The sequence below is a fragment of the Marmota marmota genome, unplaced genomic scaffold (genome assembly GCF_001458135.2).
Source record: "Marmota marmota marmota unplaced genomic scaffold, marMar, whole genome shotgun sequence".
In the NCBI taxonomy this organism is placed as follows: Eukaryota; Metazoa; Chordata; class Mammalia; order Rodentia; family Sciuridae; genus Marmota; species Marmota marmota.
In genome coordinates, this window is record NW_026000005.1 from 25,207,519 (window position 1) to 25,231,143 (window position 23,625).

General features: G+C 36.0%; 1 protein-coding gene and 1 non-coding gene across 6 annotated transcripts in view; both read right to left on the minus strand.

The window, feature by feature from the left end:
- The window catches only part of Ndufs1 (NADH:ubiquinone oxidoreductase core subunit S1), a 35,011-nt gene that overhangs the window by 10,454 nt on the left and 932 nt on the right, over nt 1-23,625 (minus strand). For 4 of the 5 annotated variants that reach the window (XM_015481299.2, XM_015481298.2, XM_015481301.2 and 1 more), the window contains exons 2-14: nt 20,152-20,216; nt 19,353-19,444; nt 16,954-17,061; nt 15,678-15,754; nt 14,943-15,024; nt 14,724-14,854; nt 13,661-13,846; nt 10,135-10,269; nt 9,016-9,130; nt 7,644-7,789; nt 7,191-7,319; nt 5,349-5,478; nt 1,844-2,004 (exon numbers count right to left, since the gene is read on the minus strand). In XM_015481299.2, the coding sequence (XP_015336785.1) occupies nt 1,844-2,004; nt 5,349-5,478; nt 7,191-7,319; nt 7,644-7,789; nt 9,016-9,130; nt 10,135-10,269; nt 13,661-13,846; nt 14,724-14,854; nt 14,943-15,024; nt 15,678-15,754; nt 16,954-17,061; nt 19,353-19,444; nt 20,152-20,212 (1,553 nt within the window). In that variant the 5' untranslated portion in view covers nt 20,213-20,216. The remainder of the gene's footprint in view (nt 1-1,843; nt 2,005-5,348; nt 5,479-7,190; nt 7,320-7,643; nt 7,790-9,015; nt 9,131-10,134; nt 10,270-13,660; nt 13,847-14,723; nt 14,855-14,942; nt 15,025-15,677; nt 15,755-16,953; nt 17,062-19,352; nt 19,445-20,151; nt 20,217-23,625) is intronic. The other variant, XM_048808394.1, reaches the window with a different exon arrangement.
- Nucleotides 19,945-20,051, minus strand: LOC125618365. The gene has a single exon (XR_007349651.1). It is a non-coding gene; the product is annotated as a U6 spliceosomal RNA (small nuclear RNA).

The window sequence follows — 23,625 nt, forward strand, 5'->3', positions numbered from 1 at the left end:
CCCACACCTTGGGTTTATACTCAAAGGTATAAAATCAGCATACTACAGTGATGCAGCCATATCAATGATTGTAGCAGCTAACTTCACAATAGCTAAACTATGGAACCAATTTAGATGCCCTTCAACAGATGAATGGATAAAGAAAATGTGGTACATATATACAGTGGAATATTACTCAGCCTTAAAGAATGAAAATATGGCATTTACAGGTAAATGGATGAAACTAGAGAATAGCATGCTAAGTGAAATAAGCCAATCCCCCCAAAATAAAAGCTGAATGTTTTCTGTGATAAGCAGATGTTGATCCATAGTGGGGCAGGGAGATAGGGAAAAATGCAAGTACTTTAGTTTGTGTAGAGGGGAGAGAAGGGAGAGGTGGGGCTGTGGGGATAGGAAGGATGGTAGAATGTGACAGACATTATTACCCTATATACATGGCATGATAACACTTCTGGAGTGACTCTGCACCATATACGGCCAGAGAAATGAGAAATTGTGCTGCATTTGTTCAAAATGCATTCTACTGTCATGTATAACTAATTAGAATTTAAAAAATGAAAAGAAATTTTAAAAATTCCCAGCATTGCAAAAACAATGATGAATGAATGAATGAATGAATAAATAAATAGGCTAGGGATATAGCTTGATGGTAGAGCATCCCTGAGTTTAATCCCCAGCACCATGATAAAGAAACAAACGAACATACAAAAGAAAAAAAAAACAAAACACTCCAATAAGAAAATAATCTATAAAGTTCAGAAGTATCTGTGTTAGTTCTGAATTATTATGCATTTAACTTTATTGTATCACTGTTGCTGGGGATTGAACCCAGGGCTTCACAAATGCTAGGCAAGTAGCCACCACTAAACATTTATAAGCCCCCAGCCCCTCAAAATTGAACCCAGTGCTAAGAATTGAAGCCAGTGTCTCACTTGTGTCTCACATGTGCCAGGCAAACGCTCTGCCGCTGAGCTACAGCCCCATTGCATTATTTATTAAAATTCAGTATTTTTAACAGTACATGTTAAAAAGAAGGAAACAGCTAAAAATTTTATAGTAATTCCTGATATTAAATAAGTATTAAAGTTTGTATTTATAAAGAATTTCTAATCGTAGGAGGGAAATTCTTATTTGATAATGAAAATCAGTTAAAATCAGAACATAAAACTGTACTCATGGTATGAGTTCAACTATAAAACTTATACACACAAAAAAAAGACCCAAAGAAAAGGCACTGAAATAAAAATTGTAATTTTCTAGATTGTGTAATAAGGGTCACTTCCAGTTTTGCACAATTTCTTCTCTTTGCAACTTTTCTAAAACCTGTATTATGGACAGTCAGAAAAAAACTTTTTAGTAATTCTCATGTTAGCTTACATTTTCATCAAAGCCAGAAGATTTGTTGCAGTTTTTGAACCAAGGTGTAGCAAATATGATACATATTTTAAAATATTCTCATTTTCTCACACTCACTGCTATTTCTTTTTTTCTTTTTTGCAGTACTAGGTATTGAACCCCAGGCCTTGAGCATACTAGATAAGCACTGAGCTACCCTCCAGCCCCTTTTTGTTATTTTTAAAAAAATTGATACAGGGTCTCACTAAGTTACAGAAGGTAGCCTTGAACTTGTCAGTCCTCTTGCCTCAGCCTCCCAAGTAGCTGGGATTAAAGATATGCACCACCATACATTAGTTATTATCTTGGGTTCTCCTTACACAGACAATAATGGTTCATATTTCACATCTGTAATGGGGATGAGGTTGTTCAATGTTGACGGTATCAGGAGTACATATACACAAATTTACTTGGATTTTATAGTATGTAAAATAATTACTCAACAAACCTATGAAGAATATTCATAACTTTCCAATCATCAGCAACACCACCAGTCACCCGAATCGTTTGTGCGATGCTAGAAACAGCTGCAAGAATTGCTGCCCCATCATTTCTTTGGAGTGCAGAACTGCCTAAAATCACCATTGGTTTTTTAGCATCCTTTAAGACCTATTAAAAAAAAGAAGAAGAACTTAAGATTTTAAACTACTACTAATCACATGCGCATTGAAAATACGTTGTTCAAAGTTTAGTTCTAACATGAAGAATGTCTTGGATTTGCTAGTCAATATACAGACATAAATAAGAACCATATTTAGCCAGGCACGGTGGCAAACACCTGTAATCTCAGCAGCTCAGGAGGCTGAGCAGGAGGATCATAAATTTAAAGCCAGCCTCAGCAACTTATCGAGGCCCTAAGCACTCCAGCAACACCCTTCTCTGAATAAAATACAAAATGGGCTGGAGATGTGGCTCAGTGGTTAAATATCCCTGGGTATTTAATCCTCAGTACAAAACAAAACAAAAACATATTTTAGTTTCATCAAAAGCCAATGCTACTGTGAAACAGCTGAATGAATATCAGATAAAACAGATTTTATACAAGTAGCACTAGGAATGAAAATCCTAGCTAAATTCCTTTGGTCAGAATGAGCATGGGCAGGTCCCAGGAAAAACTGGGAAATATCCCTATACAGATTGAGATAGTACTAAAGAACAGGAGAAACCATACTAAAGTACCATTGTGTCTTACATCCCAGACAGAAAGGAGGAGTTACGGAATGCAATGATCAATAGATCACAATGCAGGATACCTAAAATTTCAAGGGTTTTGCTTTATACCAGAGTAACTCTGAATGCCAAAAACCTAAGAACATAGGGTATCCCAAGAATACAGGACAAATAATATGTAAAGAATATGCAGTTCACTCTGATCCCCATCCTCTTTTTTCTTTCTTTCTTTTTGAGGTATAGGGACTGATCCCAAGGTTTCTTTACCACTCACTGAGCCTTTTAGTTTTTTTTTTTTTTACTTTGACCCAGGGTCTTGCTAAATTGCCCAGAGTGGCCTCAAATCTTCCACCTTCCTAACTCAGCCTCCTGAGTTAGGAATTATAGGCATGTTCTATCCTGGCTTTCTGTGTTCTTCTTTTTTTTTTTTTAGTTGTAGTTGGACACAATACCTTTATTTGTTTTTATGTGGTGCTGAGGATCGAACCCAGGGCCTCGTGCTTGCTAGGTGAGCGCACTACCACTGAGCCACAATGCCAGCCCTCTGAGTCCTTCTTAAACAAATAGCTGGTTGCAATCAAACAATCAGTATGAGCTGGGTATGATGGCGCATGCCTGTAATCCTAGCAGCTTGGGAGGCTGAGGCAGGAGGATTGTGAGTTCAAAGCCACCCTCAGCAATGGTGAGGCACTAAGCAACTCAGTGAGACCCTGGCTCTCAATAAAATACAAAATAGGACTGGGGATGTGGCTCAGTGACACAGTGCTCCTGAATTCAATCCCCGGTACCGGAAAAAAAAAAAAAGAAAAGAAAAGAATCAGTATGAGACTTTTGGAGCACTTACATTTTCAAATGAATTTCCCAAGGAAACATTAAGAATTCAGAAGTACTTTTTAAAAACGTATTATATATTAATTGTATATGGACACAATACCTTTGTTTTATTTTTTTATTTTTATGTGCTGAAGATTGAACCCAGTGCCTCATGTGTGCTAGGCAAGCACTCTACCAATGAGCTACAACTCCCAGCCCCAAAGTAGTTGTTTTTCATTGTTCTTGTTTTGTTTCATTTTGGTACTGGGATCGAACCCAGTCCTTTTAATTTTATTTTGAGATAGGGTCTCACTAAATTGCCCAGGATGCCCTTAACTTCCTGAGAGGCTGGATTACAGATGAGCATTACCTTGCTTTGCTGAAAGAAATAGTTTTTAATAGCTCCAAGAAAATGAAAACCAACTATTCCTCAGTTTAAAAACACAGAGCTCAGCTGGGCATGGTGGTGCACGCCAGTGCACCAGTGACTCAGGGGGTTGAGGCAGGAGGATTGCCAAGTTCAAGGCCAGACTCAGCAATTTATGGAGACCTTCAGCAATTTAGTAAGACTCTGTTTCAAGATAAAATAATAATAATTAAAAGGACTGGTGTTGTAGCTCAGTGGTAAAGCACTCCTGGGTTCACACATCAATACAAAAAAAAAAAAAAAAAAAAAAAAGAAAGAAAGAAAGAAAGAAAGAAAAAGTTCCTAATAATGGAAAATATACCAAAATCTATAGAAGAAAAAAAAGTTATCCTAAAAACACTAGTCAAGTACCACATGGAAGTGAGAACAAGAGAGGAAAACTTTTTTTTTTTGTACTGAGGATTGAACAACTGAGGGGCACTTGCCCACTGAGCCGCATCACCAGACCTATTTTGCATTTTGTTTAGAGACAGGGTCTCACTGAGTTGCTTAGCACCTTGGTTTTGCTAAGGCTGGCTTTGAACTTATGATCCTCCTGTCTCAGTTTCTCAGCCACTGGGACTGAAGACATGTGCCACTGTGCCGCAAAAGGAAAACTTTTAACTGAATACTTTTTAATATTTTTGATCTTTTTATCGTATTTTTTTTCCTATTCAAAACAAATGTTTGGGTGTGGCTGTTTTGTTCTTCATTTCACAATTTTGTAAGCAAAAGAAGTAAATGAAGCAACCATCTTTGAACCATGCATGAGTGGGACTCACACGCACATAAATACTCAAGTGAGCAAATATAATGCTTAGAGCAAATCAGGAAGGCTCCTTCTTGATGATATCCTTGCATAACCATTCAAGTGCTTACCTCCAGATCTCTGGTTACATGACAAACAAAAACTCCTTACTTTTCAAATCACCACTACACATACATTCACAAAAATCCTAAGATAAAGAGAACCATGGATCTTCAGACTGAAGGCATACTATGTCCTATAAAACAATGACAGCTGGGCATGGAGGTGCACGCCTGTAATCCCAGTGGCTCAGGAGGCCAAGACAGGAGTGTTCCCAGGATGGAAGGTAGCCTCCATATGCACACGATCACACCCATTCTTGTGGTAGAGTGATTTGAAGCTTCAAATTTGATACAATTTTACTTCAATTCTCTCCAAATAATTTCAAAGACATTAAACCCTAGTAAATAAAGACAGCATGTACACTCCGATCTCCTTTTTGTTTGCTTATCTATTCATCCATCTAGCTCTCTCAGAGCAATGATTATGTTTCATCAATAACTGTTTGGGAGTGGGGAGGAGGACACTGGATAATGCTTTTCTTTCTTTTTGGTAGTGCTGGGGATCAAACCCAAGGCCTCACACATGGTAGGCAAGTGCTCTACCACTGAGTTATATCCCCAGTACTTTACTTCCTTCCATATTCTTCTCTGTATTGCTAATAATTTTAACCATAATCACATGTTGTTATTACAAAAACAATAAACTTAAAAAACAGTAACAATTAAAAACAAACAATAGTAGACAAATAAGCACCTGGCTGAATGAATGGCTACCGGAAGCAATGTCTTGCAGAATTTTAGGGGAGTCTCCCAGGTGGTCATATCGGTAAGTGAGGTCCACTGGACTACCTATAAGCGCTACTTTCAAGTCATTATGAAGCCAGCTGAAATAAAAACAATACTGTTTTTAGAGATAAGTGAAGCAAAGCCTTTGACCTCATCAATACCTCTATTTACAAAGAAGATGTTAAAAGCACAAACTCACAGAACATTTAAACTTAACAGATATACCTTTCAAAAAAGAATGCTATAAAAACACATGCCAAGACAATTCAATACATTAATATGGTATACAAGAATGCTAACTATGTCAGCTATGAACAAAGACTAATTTTAGAAAAACTGATCTGTAGTTTTTATTTGGCAATATTTACATGACAGGGTCAACTATTTCTTAATTGCTCATTAAGGATATTTAAATATACTTTATGAAAATAAACTAAGTCATTTTAGTTATTCCTTATAGCAGGGAATTATGCAGCTACTTGCTTCAAAGAGAATTATAAGTGCAGTGACCATATACTATTGACCACGTATTATTTAAGATAATTTTTACCTGTTATCCTATTAGCACTCCCACTTTTAACAGTTTCCTTGTTTAAACAATATGGTTCCTTAATTATACATCTTTAAGATATAAGTTAAAAAGATGAGGATGAGAAAGTATTCTACAAAATAACTGGCCTTTATTATTTTTTCCTTATGGTGCTGGGGAATCGAGTCTATGGTCTCATGTATGCTGTTACCACTGATCAACATCCCCAGTCCATGGCCTACATTCTTGCAAGGGACAAGGGGTGGGGGGGGCAAGGGAGTCCTGAAGGTAATGACACTAACTGCAATGTTTCACCACTACTGAGTGGATGCTTGACAGGAAAAATAAAATTGCTATAAAAGTGATTAAGGAGGGCTGGGGTTGTGGCTCAGTGGTAGAATGCTCGCCTAGCATGCAAGAGGCAATGGGTTCGATCCTCAGCACCACATAAATGTAAAGTAAGGATATTGTGTCCACCTAAAACTAATAAATATTTTTTAAAAAAAGTGATTAAAGAAAATTTTGTGAGATTTGAATGTAAACAGTGGATTAAGTAACAATTTTATATCGATACTAAATTTTTGATTAAGAGAATGCCCCTTGGGCTGGGGTTGTGGCTGAAGTGGTACAGTGCTCGCCTAGCATGTGTGGGGCACTGGGTTCAATCCTCAGCACCACATAAAAAATAAAAATGTTGTGTCCACCAAAAACTAAAAAATAAATATCTTAAGAAAAAAAAAAAAAAAGAGAGAGAATGCCCCTTGTATTAAAGGAATGTAAACTGAGGTATTCAGCACATCATGTTTACAACTTAATTCTGGATGATTTAGAAATTATATTCATATATACATACAGAGAAAGAGTACCATAAAACAAATATGGCAAATTGTTAACTTCACTTAAGACCACTTTAAGCATCTTGAAATTATTTCAAAATAGAAAGCTAACAAAATAAATAAAAAGATCAGTGGTGCTGGTGATCACAGGAAAGATGAACCTGTTAGAAAATAGTCTTCAATTATCTTTTGGAGTCTCTCTACAACTAACACTTAGTAGGAATCAACTAAAATATCATTTTTCATATAAAAACCAGAAAAATGTCATTATTAATTTTTTTAAATTATAGGTGGACACAATGCCTTTATTTTATTTTTATTTATATATGGTGCTGAGGATCAAACCCAGAGCCCCACACGTGTTAGACAGGTGCTCTACTGCAAAGCCATAACCCCAGCCCAAAATGTCATATTTTTAAAATCATGAATAAATATTATTACTCACCTCTTTCGAATTCTAGCATTAAATAGTGGTGCCTCAAAACGTGGATTTGTACCAACCAGAAGGACAACACCTGCCTCTTCTACACCAGCAATTGTAGTATTAAGAAGATAATTGGAACGCAAATCTGTGCTAGAAATACAATAAAGTACAAGTTTACTTTAAAGCTAATACATGCTGAAAGACCATGGAATAGTCCCACATCATCAGTCTCACGGCACTCTCAGATAAAAAATTTAAGAAGTATTTCTAAATTAAAATATCTAATGTTTATTAATAAGTGGAACCTGCTATCTCCTATAGTTCTCAGTCTGACTTTGGTCTGTATATGAAAATAAATTTGTGGATCTTGTGGAGAATCCATTATTAAGTCATTGATACTATAAAAAAACTTTGTTTACATAACATTAACTAACATGGAAAATGAGAGCCTGGACATAGCTTCATATTTCTCACCCAGCTCCTGCAGTGGGGAAGACCTCTTCAGTGCATAAGGTTTCAGAGTCCACTCTATTAAGCAAATCTTTCAGAGCTACTAGGGCTTCAGCATCTACCAAGCCACCTGCAACTGCTGCCACATTCTTGCCTTGAAAACTCTGCAACTAGAGATGGATGAAAAGGATATCACCAGGAAACCTACAGTCAGCGGAGACCACAATGAATTATTCAGAGATTGAAACAATCATTTTCAAATACAAAAAAAGTAACAAACTTCTAACTAAAAAGTTCTGCACTGATTAGTAATTTATTTAAATATGAGAAGCAACAGAGGTGTATGTGGGGCCAAGCCTAAGAACTCCAGTTTGAATGTACACTGTTTATCTTATATGTAGGAATAAAGGGGCTTCAAAATGAGATCTGGAGAATGAAGACTGTGGAGTTAGGGTTACTTTAAATGCAACATTTTCTTAACTATCTACCATTCCTTCTAGGCCTTTGTCTATGTTGCTTTTTCGGGCCAGATAATCATTCCCCCCCATTTTTTTTTTTTTTAAACTTTGTTGTTGGAATTAAAATTTAAGGTTTTGTGTACCACAAGCATGTTCAATACCACTAAGTTACACCCTAGCCCTTCCATTTTTGCTTTGTATTTATTCTTAGATTCATATTCATTCTTTGACTTTACTCAAAAAATCACCTTCTCTAAGAAGGTATCTTTTTTCCCCTTATTTTTTATCGGTGCATTATAGATGTACATAACGGGATTTGTTGTCATATCTGTACATACACATAATGTAACTATAGTCAATATTATTCCCCACTATTTTCCCTTTCTCTTCTCCATGCCCTCCTCCGGGTCTCACTCCTCTACTCTACTGATCTCCCTTCAATTTTTATGAGATTTCCCCCTACCACCTTCTTTTCCTTTTTCCTCTCTAGCTTCCACATATGAGAGAAAACTATGACCTCTGACCTTCTGAGTTTGGCTAATTTTCACTTAACATAATGTTCTCAGGTTCCATCTATTTTCCTGCACATGACATCATTTCATTTTTTAAGAAGGCATCTTGATATGCTATTTGTTAGGCCTCCCTCTCCATGTCTTTCTCATATTAGTCCTGGTACAACTACCTATAGCAGTGTAAGATAATTGCTTAATTATGCATATTTCTTTACTATAACATTGTGGAAGGTAGGGATCATGTGTCAGTGGTCTGTATACCACATCTAGCATTACATCTAGCACATGGCTCTTAAAAACTATCAAATGAAAAGCGATCAATTATAATCTTGGTAACAGGAATGAAAGGAAGACATATCTACCCTCTGTTTGGTAAAAATGTTTCTTGAAAAATCACAGTGTATTTATTCTATATTTCTATTTTACCATTCCAGCTACACGAGAGAGTGCATCTTCCCAGGAAGTATAGCTTAAAAGTCCCTTTTCGTTTCTGACCATCGGCTCGGTAAGTCTTTGACGTTTTAGCCCATCATAGGCAAATCTAGACAACAGAAATCACACCATTTCGTTTGTAGAATCTTGCTGAAGAGGCAAATATTCAAGTTTAAAATCTTCAAGAAATGTTATTTAAATACAAGATAGGTTAACTATCAAACAGAATAAGTACCTAGGAACAAATAACTATTCTACATTTTTTTGGAGAGGAATTAGTAGATAATTTTATGAACATCACTTAAACCTAAAATATTATTTTAAAAAATTTCTTGTATTTTCAACTAGATGAACAATTTTAAACTTACAACACAACAAAATACAATAGCTGAAAAACCAAATCTTTTTTATTTTTTTGTAGTTGTAGATGGACAGCATGTTTATTTTTATTTGTTTATTTTTATGTGATGCTGAGGATCGAACCCAGTGCCTCACACATACAAGGCAAGTGCTCTGCCACTGAGCTACAGACCCAGCCCCTAAACCATTACTTACAAAACTTGAGTACCTCTAGATATTTTTTCAAAACCACACTGTGCAAACTCCTATATTTAGCTTCTTTTTTCCAATTAACAATACCTTGAAAAACTATCTTAGTTTACTTCACTTTCTCCATGTGGGAGGGAAAAATTTTTTTCTCCAGGTAAACACAAAAGCCAGCAATAAACCTAGGACCATTAATGCCAGTTTTGTCCCATTCTCTACATAAAAGCTCAAATTTCAATAGTATATATTCATTATCTAATTTACAAATATAAATATTTTCTTTTTTTTGTGGGGGAGGTACTGGGGACTGAACTCAGGGGCACTCAACCACTGAGCCACATCCCCAGCCCTATTTTGTGTTTTATTTAGAGATAGGGTGTCACTGAGTTGCTCAGTGCCTCGCCATTGCTGGCTTTGAACTCGTGATCCTCCTGTCTCAGCCTCCCGAGCGGCTGAGATTACAGGCATGCACCACCACGCCTGGCTACAAATATTTTTCATAAGAAATTATCATAAAATTTATTCTAAATCAATTGTAAAAGTTAAGGAAAACCAAATGGCATATACCTGGTTTTATCAGAGATCCATTCTTCATTGATGTCCTCATGCATTCGTGGCAAAATTCTCATTACCTCTCCAGTTCTTGTGCTAACCACAATATTACTTCCAACTGCATCCATTACATCAATGGATTCTGTCTTTCTGAGAAAATAACATATATTTACTATATTTACTATGTTCATTTTGAGAATAAGAACAATTTTTGTTACCTGGTTTTACAAAAAAAAAAAAAAAAAAAAAAATTTTTTTTTTTTGTACAATTCCATCTAAGTTTTTAAAAAATGAAACTCAGGGGGCTGGGAATGTGGCTCAAGCAGTAGCGCGTTCGCCTGGCATGCGTGCGGTCCGGGTTTGATCCTCAGCACCACATACAAACAAAGATGTTGTGTCTGCCGAAAACTAAAAAATAAATAAAAAATTAAAAAAAAAAAAAAGATTACAGATCAGGGCTGAGAATATAGCTTAGTGTACAGTGCTTATTAAAAAAAAATGAAACTCAGAGGAATTGCAATAATAAAGTATGCCCATATTTGAACACATCATAAAAATTCCTAATGTAATAATGAAGCCTTTAAACCTATTGTCTGACACAGAGGTCAGTTTTTTAAAAAATATTTATTCTTAAGTTTTAGGTGGACACAATATCTTTATTTTACATTCATGTGGTGCTGAGGATCGAACTCAGTGCCTTGTGCATGCCAAGTGAGCACTCTACCACTGAGCCACAATCCCAGCCCCCACACAAGTTAATTTAAAAGGGCTACAACTAGCTAAATCTGGGGCAATTTGAGCATCAAAATAAATAACAAGGGCAGAATTTTTGGCTATAGCTAATTAAAGAGCTTAATGTATTTCTCCTTCCAAAAAGCAAAACCAAAGCTAGAAAAAAATTTGACAAAAAAAAAACAAAACAAAACAAACAAACAAAAAAACACACCATTTCAGAAAAGGCATACAATCTAAAGGCATCTACCAAAAGCATACAACAGAGTGAGAAGCTTTTTTGGGGGGCGGGGGGGAAGGACGTTCAGAGATTTAACTTAGGGGCACTCAACCGCTGAGCCACATCCCCAGCCCTATTTTTTTTTTTTTTTTGTATTTTATTTACAGACAGGGTCTCGCTGAGTTGCTTAGAGCCTCACCATTGCTGAGGCTGGCTGTGAACTTTCAATCCTTCTGTGCCTCCGAAGACGCTGGGATTATAGGTGTTACAGGTATGTGCCACCGTGCCATATCTGTTTTTCATGCTTTAATGCATGAAAAACTGCTTTGCTTTGAGTAAGAACAGTAAAAATCTGTAGTGGTCTAATTTGGTGCAACGCCTATCCCCCTCTTCACCATCTGGAATTTCTTCCAGGGTGGGACAAGGAGAAGATGTGAGACTCTGTGCTGCAGATGGAGGCAATTTACACAATTTGGAGCAAGGGGCAAACTTGCCTGTAAACATGGTATCTTGGAGGTCCCTATAGCTCATGAGCATCAAGAGTGCACTAGGGTGAGGTTGTAGTCATCTGGGGCAACCATTCTGACACGAGAGAGGGCCATACTATTCAAACACTGTTGGACAACACCAAGACTCAGAAGACTTAAGACAAAGTAAAAGCTGGTGCTGTAGTTTGGATCTGGAAAGTTTCCCACAAAGACCCAAGTGTTAAAAGCTTGGTTCCCAGTCCTTGGTGCTACTGGAAGGTAATGTAACTTTTAAGAGGTGATGTCTAATGGGAACACATCCTGACAAGATGTGTTGCTCCACCACAGGCCCAGAAGCAATGTGGCCAGCCAAATGTGGACTGAAACCTACAAAACTGTGAGCCAAATAAAATTTTACTCTTTTTAAGTTGATTAGCTCAGATTGTTACAGAAACAAAAGCTGACTATCATAGCTGGTCTGACTTGAAAAATAGCCCGAACTTTGAATATGCTCCTCTATCCACCCATTGGCCGAGGATGGAAGTCTTACTGGCTCATTGTTTGAGCACAATCATCTGACTACTAAACTATGCTGACACAGGCAATTTCTAAGAAATTGCACATAAAAATAAATATTAAAATACATTCAAGGAGGGGCTGGGGCTGTGGCTTAGTGGCAGAGCACTTGCCTAGCAAGGATGAGGGAGGCCCTGGGCTCGATCCTCAGCACCACATAAAAATAAATAAACAAAACACAGATATTGTGTCCATCTATAACTAAAAAAAAAAAAAATTAAAAAAAAAATACATTCAAGGAAAGCCATTTAAAGAATTAAAGGAGAAGTATGACAACTATGAGTCAAGAGATTCTCAGTAAGAAGAGAAATTATTATTATTGTCATTATTATTTTGTGGAACTGGGGAATGAATCCAGAGCTTTATGTATACTAGACAAACATTCTACAAAGCCCATTTTTAAAATTTTGAGGCAAGTTCTCACTAACTTGCCTGGGCTGGCCTTGAACTTGTGAATTTGTGATTTCTGCCCAGCCAGAAACTATTTTTTTAAGCAACAACAAACGAACTCAGAAATTAAAGAGCTGGAGTTGAAAAATATAAACTTTAAAATAAGCCAGGCACAGTGCTACACATCTATAATCCCAGTGACTTGGGAGGCTGAGGCATGAGGATCACAGCTTTGAGGGCAGCCTTGGCAACTTGCAAGGCCCTACATCAAAATCAAAATCAAAAGGATGGGAGATGAAGCTTAGTGGTAAATGTCCATAGGTTCAATCCCTCTTCACAAACAACAATAAAAACTGGAGAGAAATTTTTTTAATACATTTCAAGAACCTTAAAAATATTCTCACATGTTCTATCTACCTACTCCATTTCTTGGTTTTATCAAAAGAATCAGAATAGCAATGTTTTCTACAGATTTATATAGAGTTACAAACGAGCTAAACATATACTAGGGGCTGGGGCTGTAGCTCAGCGGCAGAGCGCTTGCCTAGCATGCATGAGGCACTGGGTTCGATCCTCAGCACCACATAAAAATAAATAAAATAAAGGCATTCTGTCCATCTACATCTACAAAAAAGAAAAAAATTAAAAAAAAATTAAAATAAACATATACTAACAGGAGATGGTTAAATAAAACATGACATTTCCACATGGTTGAAAACAATGTACAATAAGAGACTATAAATTTAAAGTATCAAGACGATTTTACACCTTGAAAGAACGTGTGAAAAGAATAATTTTGCAAATAAGTACTTTAGAATTAATTTTCAAGAAAGTGACAATTAATTTACACAGATTCATCCTATCCTTCAATATAACTACTTATCTTCCAATAAAATGATTTTACAAACAAAATAACAAATAAAAACTTAGCAAATAAAATAATTAAAACTCAGGAAGAGGGGCTACAGTTGTGGCTCAGCGGCAGAGTGCTCACCTAACATGGGTGAGGCTCTGGGTTTGATTCTCAGCAACATATAAAAATAAAGATATTATGTTCAACTAAAAAAAAAAAAAAAAAAAAAGGGAACCACTTCTGAACATTCTTTGAACAGTAATAAATTATATTAAAAAACAAATTGTCGAAGAAGATCAATACCTTGTTTCCCAAGGCCGTGCAGTAAAGGCATAGGGCTTAGAGGTTAGGGCACCTACAGGGCAGATATCAATAATATTCCCAGATAATTCAGACATGAACATTTTTTCAACATATGTGCCAACTTGCATATCATTTCCTCTGCCTGTTGTTCCCAGATCATCTACTCCTGCAATCTCACTTGCAAACCTATAAGATAAAAATATGCTGTCAAATGGTTGAGTCCAGAAAATTTTTTCCTGTTAATGGTCACAAAGAATATGATATTCAAAACACTAAAAAGCCATGAGTATATTTTCAGTGGTGAGCACAGTCCTTGAATAAAGACAATTCAATAAATATTTGCATTTAATTGAGATACAATATGCAAACAGAAAACTGTACAAATCCTAGGCAGACAGCTCAACAAGTTATCATAGGATGAATACTTGTAGGGTTTAATTTTTATTTAATTTTTTTAGTTTGTTTTTCTTGTAGTACTAGGGATTGAACTCAGGGGCACTCTACACTGAGTTATATCCCGAGTCTTTTTTTTTTTTTTTTAACTTTTTGAGACAGGGTTTTGCTAAGTTGTTCATGCTGGCCTCAAATTTGTGATCCTCCTGCCTCAGTCTTTCAAGTGGCTAGAATTACAGGCATACACCATATACTCAGTTCAATTTTACTTTTTAAATCCAACTTAAGTTGATATTAATTGAAAGTGAACAATTTACTCATTTATTGGCCTTTTTTTTTTTTTTTGGTACCAGGGATTAAACTCAGGGGCACTCAATCACTGAGATCCATCCCTAGCCCTATTTTGTATTTTATTTCTAGACAGGATCTCACTGAGTTGCTTAGAGTGTCGCCACTGCTGAGACTGGGTTTGAAATCTCAATCCTCCTGCCTCAGCCTCCCAAGCCACCGGGATTACAGGAGTGTATCAACGTGTCCGGCCCATTTATTGGCATACTAAAACCAGAAGCCCTCTTCCCCCACTAAACAAAAATTGCCCTCCTTTCCATTGTTATTCTACTAACTTCTGTGAACATTTACAATAATATTACAAAAGAGAGAAAAAACTTACCTGATGCATCGAGTACACTGTATGCATCTAGTCATGATGGTCTTTACTAATGGCCCGATGTTCTTGTCTTCCACAGCCCGTTTACCCTCTAAAAATCGGCTCCTATCACTTCCAAACATCATGGACTGATCCTTAAGCAGACAAAAGAGTCAATCTAAGGCTACCAATGAAATTAAAACCTGAGAGAATCAAGAAGATTTAAAAAACTATACTAAATACCTGCAGATCACATTCGCCTCCCTGGTCACAAATGGGACAGTCCAATGGGTGATTGGCTAGTAAGAACTCCATCACCCCTTCTCTGTATGAAAAATTGAAACACATAAAATAACATAATATCAAAACACACTCTACTGTCATGTATATCTAAAAAAGAATAAATTTTAAAAAATGTCATAAATAAATTAGCACTCTGTTCTGAATGGCTTACCTATAGGCTACTTATCTTCACAGATAAACTTTTTCTTATACAGGGGGTAATGATTTTACATGCATTATAAGAAATGCAAATGTAACTATCATTCTGGAAGTACTAAACAAAATTTGAAAACTGTTTATAAGAGTCTTGAATAAAATATCACTAGAGAACCTAGGAAATTATAACTTTTAACAATATATAAGTATATATAAGTGTTAAAAGTTGTTGAAAGGGCTTCTGAAAATTAAATTAGATTTAATTTAGTACGATTACTAATAACAATCGTAGTAAATTAAATCTAAATTCTTTTTCATCACAACTTGAGGAAGTTACTAAACAAGGGTCTTAAATAATGATTCCATTTTAAAGTTAATTCCATAAATCCCTGACTTGACTTCCTTATACGTGTACTTATCTCCATTACTTTTATAAGCCAAGCACACCAACTTCTTCAGAGTTAGATACTAAATTTCTAGTCAATGGGAGGTCTAAATATCATGTTAAGAAAGTCTACTACATTAGTAACAACACAGTACCTGGCTTTCTTAGATTTTTCTGAGTTTGTCAGGATATTCCAACCCTTCATTACTGGCATAGCACAAGCAGCTACAACCTGGAATTTCAACAGAAAAATTCATATCTATATTTAACATTAAATTACATAATAGCATTAAGTTATATATTCAAAAACAAGTATGGGGCTGGGGTAGTGGCTCAGCGGTAGAGTGCTCGCCTAGCATGCATGAGGCGCTGGGTTCGATCCTCAGCACCACATAAATGTAAAATAAACATATTGTGTCCACCTGAAACTAAAAAATAAAAAATAAAAAAAAAAAACAAGCAAAAACCAATATTTTTCCAGACAGAATTTTCCAACTTTTAATTGTTATAATATGGATAACTGGCATTTCACATTCTTCCTATAAACAATTAAGATATTGCTATGATTTGGATATGATTTATCCTCCAAAGGTTTAGGTGCTGGAAGCATGGTCCCCTGACTAATGGTATTGAAAGGTGGAGGGACCTCTTAAGAGGTAGAGCCTAATGGAAGGTTATAGAATTCCAACAGATTAATGCTGGTCTCTGAGGTTAGGTCTCAGAGGAGTAGATTAGTTCCAGTTAGTGTGTTATTATAAAAAGCAAGGTGAGACCCCACCCTGGTCTCTTGCTTCCTCTTTTGCCATGTTATGAAGCTACCAGAGATCCTCTCAGCAAAGGCCAGCCAGACAGGAATGCCTCATTTTGGGACTTTTAACATCTCAACTGTGAGCTAAATAATCTCTTTATAAAGATCATAAAGTACCTAGTCTCAGATATATTTTTTAAATAGCAAAACAAAACAAACTAAGACACTCTATTTCTTAAATATATTCTAATAGCTGATGCATTTTTTTTATTCTGCTGTGAAACAGAACATCATAAAACTATACTTTCATTTGTAGGTGCTATTAACCACCAAAATGCAATTAAACTACTCAAAGTGAACCTCTTCACTACAACCCTTCTCTTGAGTGAAAATGGTACCACATAACCACTTTAAATGTGCTACTTGGCAAATGACATTTAATTTCTAGACCCATTATAATTACATGGCACTTAGATTCGTAAGGCACTTCTATCAATGTATTTCCAGTTATGAAACAAAATAAGTCAACTGTGTCTCCCCCCAAAAAACATTGAATTTACAGATAATAAGTAAACAGGGCTAAGTTCTCCTCTACGACAGTATTGACTTTAAATAAAGTTTGTGGCAAGATTTACTGTTTTCTGCCTTCTACAGCATGGTGTGGAATAATAGGAATTAAGTACCTTAGGAGCTTTCTCAATTTCAACAAGGCACATCCTGCAGTTTCCAGCAACAGATAACCTTTCATGATAACAAAATCGAGGGATCTGCATGCCAACCTTCTCACAAGCCTATAAGACAAAATTTTTAAAAAATTTGCATTAGAGTCTGATGTCTTGATGTACACCTGTAAGCTCAATGACTTGGGAGGCTGAAGAAGGGGGATCACAAGTTCAAAGGCAGGCTTAGCGACTTAGCAAGACCATGTCTCAATAAAATAAAATAAAATAAAAAGGGCCAGGGATGTGGCTCAGTGGTTAAGCATCCCTGGGTTCAATTCCCAGTATTCCCCCTACCCCCGCCAAAATCAGCACTGGAATAATCTGACTTCATTGCTGTTCTTGTCAAAATAGAAGGGGGTGGGGAGGCCACTTTATTTTTCCTGTCCATAAATATCTGTATCTTCACCCATTCTTATTTCATTTCTGATACCCTCCTTTTTTGATTCTTGATTTGCACCCCTGTTGGCGCTGAAGCTGCCCCAGGAGATCTAAGACCCACCATCATGCCTTGATCTTATGTGAAAGAGAAACTGGATAAAGTATTCTCAGACTGACTTCCCACATCTGTTCTAAAGCACTGTCTACAAAGGCTCCCCCTTAAACTCTGTTCCAGTGGTTTCATATATGGACTTCCTTCCTTTGGATTAGAGATACCTCTCACATCATCTAGCTGGATATTATCTAGTTCTGTCTTTGGCTCCATACACCCAGCCCAGGACTCATATTCTTACACTAGCTGAAGCTCTTCCCAGTTTCTTTTTGCCAAGAGAGAGGAATTAGCCTCACTCTACCAATTACCACCCTCCTTCTCTGCAAGTTCCTTCTTCTATTAGTCTATAAACATGTTCAAATTTCCTCTACACTAGTTCTTCAATCCTCTGCTCTCACTCTAATCTTATCAACTTTCAATTTTTTAACTATTTAGTTAGGGAAAATGTGTTTAACCATTTAGTCCACAAAAATGTGCTAGATGCAGCAGGTATAAAAATGAGACACTGTCACAGCCTTCATACTAGCTCACATTCTACATGATGACTAAACTTAAACCTTCAGCCATAGTCCAGATATTTCACTTCTCTAAACTTCAGACTTAAATAGGCATTTGAATATGTAGTTCTACAGACAGCTTAAATTCAACCTGTTTCTATCCCCTACATACAAATAAGCTAAAAAACAAAAACCCATTTAAACAAACAAACAAAAAAAACTCCTGTTCTCTATCAGGTCTAAAGGCCTGTTTATCTGTGTCTTATTATCCCTTGAATACATCCTTCTTGTTTTCAATTCCACTACTACTATCTATTTTAGGCTTTTTAAAATTTAGTGTTTCATAAATACAAGATATTTTTTTCCTTTTCTCACACTGGTTTTGCTGTTCTCCAAACTAACATCCTCTATAGTCATTGTCAAGTGCTTACTAGCTTTCAAATTTTCCAAAGGTCCAACAACAAGCTCTTTAATTGGCAAATATTTTATTTCATGACTAGCCCTACCCCTCCTCATACCTTGATTTTCTGCTATCTCATCTCCTACATACACCTCATGTTTTATCAATACCAAACTATTTGAGGCTTCCTAAATACAACAAGTTATCTGCCTTAATTATTTTTCCACAGAAAATGCACATTGTCCTTATTCACATATAAACATACCTACTCATCCTTTAAAACTTCCTCAGGGATTGTGTGAGATGCCCCTGACATCTCTTTCTGCTACCACCTAATCTATGCCAAAATACTTTCCATTGCACCTTGAACATATTTTTGTTATATATTTAGTGCTTTGTATCAATGCCTCACAGATAACCTAGAAATGACTGCTGAAATAAACAATGAACATTTAGTTCTGTGCTAACCTGCAGATGGAATGAAGCATCACTTCTCAAGACCAAATCTGTTATATTTCTGGGGGAAGTTGGAACATTGAGTATTTAAGGCATGAATTCAAGAATATTCCACCATCTAAATACCTGCATTATAGGACACATTCCTAGAAATTATTAAAATACAAGTTACATGAAAGTTAAAAGTATCAAGCAGGCCCACAACAAACTAAGGTTACATTTTCCCACTTACCTATAGTAACCAAAAGTTTATTTTAGAGAACTTCAAATTTCTTAATGGGTATCATTTGGAAGGCAGAAGTGAAACAAAAGAACTACCATAGTTCACTAAGACTGTCAAACACATATAAATGATAGTTTACTTTGAAATATCACAACTGAAAATCCAAATAGTGTCATATAATGTTGTTATATGTAGTGGGGTTTTTTTTAGAATAAACAATATAAAGGAATTACTTTTTTTTTTTTAAATCGAAGAACACACTCACAAAAATAAAGAATTAGAATATATGCTTACTTGGAGGACAGTAGTCCCTGGTTCCACCATGACAGACTGACCATCAACGAACACTTCAATCAAGTTGCTTGCTGCTGTGGCAGTGGTTCGAACTGACCATCAAAACAATGAGGTGAAAAATTAACATCACATAAACACTGCATTCAAAATGTTTCTTCATTTCATACTTATTTCTCCAGATATAAACTTTTAATATTGAATTAGGAAAAAAAAGCCTTTTCAAGCCTGAATATCAAAGTATGATTGTCTACTTTTATTTATTTATTTATTTCTGGTACCAAGGATTGAACCCAGGGGCACTTAACCACTGAGCCACATCTCCAGCCCTTTTAAATATCTTATTTAGAGACAAAGTCTTGCTGAGTTGCTTAGGGCCTCGCTAAGTTGCTGAGGCTGGCTTTGAACTTGTAATCCTCCTGTCTCAGCCTCCCAAGCTGCTGGAATTATAGGCTTGCACCACTATGCTCCCCCCCCGCACAGTTTTATTCTGAAAATTATTCTGTGAACTTAAATAATTTGTCTGTATTTTTAAAATTTGTTCTTTTTAGATATATATTACAGTAGAGTATATTTGGACATATTGTACATACATGAAAATATGGAATGCTTCACAAATTTATATGTCATCCTTGCACAGGGGTCATGCTAATCTTCTCTGTCTCGTTCCAATTTTAGTATACATGCTGCTGAAGTGAACACTGTATTTTTATTTAAAACATGTTATGGATATAAGGTTTAGACCAATTTTTACAAAAATAAAGTCTCATATACACAAATGTAAAAACAAAACACAACTTACCATATCCTTTAGGAGACTTAGAAAGGCCCACTAAGGCCCTTCTAACAGGTATCCTTAACATATTGCTAAAAATAAAACAAAGAGTTATATTATTATAGAAAAAAAACCCCACATAATTACAAACTTTTTAGTTCTGTTTTGTAGCACTTCATATATAATATGCCATTAAGCATTTACAAGTCCTGATATTAAATTTTTCCCTCAAGTTCTTTTTTTTTTTTTTCTTTTGGTACTGGGGATTAAACTAAGGGGTGCTTAACCACTGGGCCACATCCCCAGCCCCTTTTTATATTTTATTTAGAGACAGGATCTTGCTGAGTTGCTTAGGGTTTCACCAAGTTGCTAGGCTGGCTTTGAACTTGTGATCCTCCTGCCTCAGCCACTCCTGCCTTCCCTCAAATTCTACAGATAATAATCTCAGAAACTTTAAGTGATTTGTACAATGCCAATCAGCTCAAAAGGAGTAGCTAGTGTATAAATTTGTTTTTTTATTTCATTAACTAATTAATTAATTAATTAATTAATTTTTTGGCAGCAGGGATTAAACCCAGGGGTGTTTTACTACTGAGCTACATCCCTAGTCCCTTATATTTTTCTTGAGTTGCTTGGATTACAGGTTTGTGCCACAGTGCTTAGCTCTAAATTTGGGCTTTCTAATACTATGGAAAGGGCAGTTTTGCTATTTTATAACCACAAAGAAAAGATAAAATTTAAATCACTACAGTATAGAAAAATAAACAAGAATGACTGAATTTATCATTAACACTGTGTAAAATAAAGCTTTTCTGCCTTTCCTACAAGCATCCATTCTATCATTGTGTGTGTTGTAAGTGTAGTCACCTCCTAAATGCTCCTGAAATATACTGAGATAGTTTGCAAGCAAGTCTTCTCTGTGTCTTAAGATCTGTTTTCAGTGCTAAGTAGTACATTTACCTTATAGATTTGCAATTATATGTTTACATACTCTCATTATACAATGAACTCTATCTTCAGTACCTATCCTCAAGGCTTAAAGTAAGCTTTAAAACAGTGGTTCTCAACTAGGGACAATTTTGCTTCCTAGGGAATATTTGGCAATTTGGTCTGGAGACATTTATTTTCACAACTAGGAAGAAGCTACTGACATCTAGTGGGGAGAGGGCATAGTGCTGCTAAGCATCCTACAATGCACAGGACAATCCTTGAAAATAGTTACCAAATGTCAACAGTGCTGAAGATGCTGGGTATAATGGTGCATGCTTGTGATCCCAATGACTAAGGAGACTAAGACAGGAGGACTGCAAGTTCAAGGCTGGCCTTAGCAACTGAACAAGACCCTAGAAACTCAGCAAGACCCTGTCTCAAAATTAAAAAACAATTAAAAGTATTGGGGATGTAACTTGGTGGTAAAGTGCCCTGGGTTAAATCTTCAATACTAAAACAAAATAAAATAAATAGTGCTAAATTGACATGCTGCCCTGTGTTTTGCTGAATTACCAAAATGAATGGGAATGGATTATATAAACATTACCACTTGAATAAAGACACACATGGGCGAACAGAAAAGGTACCTGCACTCTTTTTAGTTCTTTTTTGTACTCAGTTGATCATATAGGTTGAACTTTCTCTTTACTCACATTATCATTTATGTATAAAATAAAGTTATGTGTAAAATAAAGGCTAAGGCTCTAAACCCATCATTTTTCATTGGAACTTTTAAAGGTATTAAAATAAAAATCATGTGATTATAATATATCAACAAAAATATCTGAACAGTGAAACACCTTCAATAGTCGCAGTAATACTATTAGAAAATAGAACATATATACATTTTAAGCAAAAATTTTGCAAGCTTATCATAGATGATATGTAATAGGAAATTTCATTCAGATCTCGTTTAATTTCACTAATTTATCAATTACAATAATTCATAAATTCCATAATAAATTTGCACATCTGTTACATTCCAGTAATTTTGGGCAACTCGGTTTCTATTTTTTTTTAAGTATGTATTCTTAAGTTTTAGGTGAACATCATTATTTTACATGTATGTGAGGATCAAACCCAGTGCCTCATGCATGCTAGGCGAGCACTCCACCACTGAGCCACAACCCCAGCCCCTCAGTTTCTAGTTCTTTATGTATAGAGCCAAAGAAGAATAATAATACTTCCTAAGCAATGTGCTCTTACTAGGAGTTCAATAACTGCCAGTGAAAGCTGAATTAAGGCTGTATTGGGCACTGACAATCAGTTCTGAAGTACTCTTCCTTTGTGTTCCTTTACTACCAATACCCATTGTGTGTGTGTGTGTGTGTGTGTGTATTTATTATTCCATTTATTTAACTGCAGGTTAGGTATCAATTTTAGTACCCATTAGAGTATAAGCTCTTTGAGGGCAAGGAATTTGATCTTTCCCTTTTCTGAAGCCCTAGCACAGTGCCCTTACAAAAACAGTGACCAAATGGTCTTATCACCAAGTTCCAAAATGAGTAGCATCTGTCCTAATAAAAACTACTGATGGCATATAAAAGTAAACCTGAATTTGCTGAATTAGAGTAACACAATATAAAAGTAGTGTAAATTAGCCTATCTGTTGAACATTCAGCAACAAATGGAACACTGCATAGCTCCAACATAAGAAATACAGATTTGCAACACTTCTGTTGCAAATATGCTTTAAACATATTTATCTATGGATAGGAATGGAAATAATGACAGTTATCCTTTTAGAGGCCTAACTAGAGTTCATGGGTAAGATCAAGTCACTTTGAGGTGGAAAATGCTCAAACAAATAAGTTATGGAGACAGACTAAAGATCTGTGAAATGGCAGAAGACTATAGCAGGGTATGCCCACACATCACTTCATTCTCCTGGATGCAACTTAGTGCTCTGTGTACAGCAAATTCAAGTTTTGTTTTTTCAAATTTTCCAAAACTTTTTCCTGAATACTTCTGATCCAAAGTTGGCTGAATCTGAAGATGGGGAATCTGCAAATGTGGACTCTGCAGATACAGAGGAAAACTGTACTTTTGTTGGGAAAATGTCAATGACTAATCACCTCTAAAACTAGAACCTACATTTTTCCACATAGGGACTATAATACTCCACCTTCTCCACCACATATTCTGCACCCATTCAGTTCTCTCCCTCCAAAATATTACCCTATTCCAAGTCACTATCCCCCTCTTGCCTGCACCATTTCAATAGCCTCTTCCCAGGTTTCCTAGCTTCCACATTCTTCTATACCTGCTCTCATCCTGAAAGGCTCTTCCCTCAGATCTTTCTGGTCCCTCCCCATCCTTCGGATTTTGGCTTAAAGGTCTTTTCTCAGGCTTTCCTCATCAGCCTATTTTAAAATTTCCTGATAAATTCCCACCCATATAACCCATTTTGTTCTTCTTTATGGACTAACTTCTGGTTTACTGTACATGTTCAGGAACTATTTATTAAGTGAACTAACGTCTCCAATCTCTGGCTGTAATTTAGAGACCACT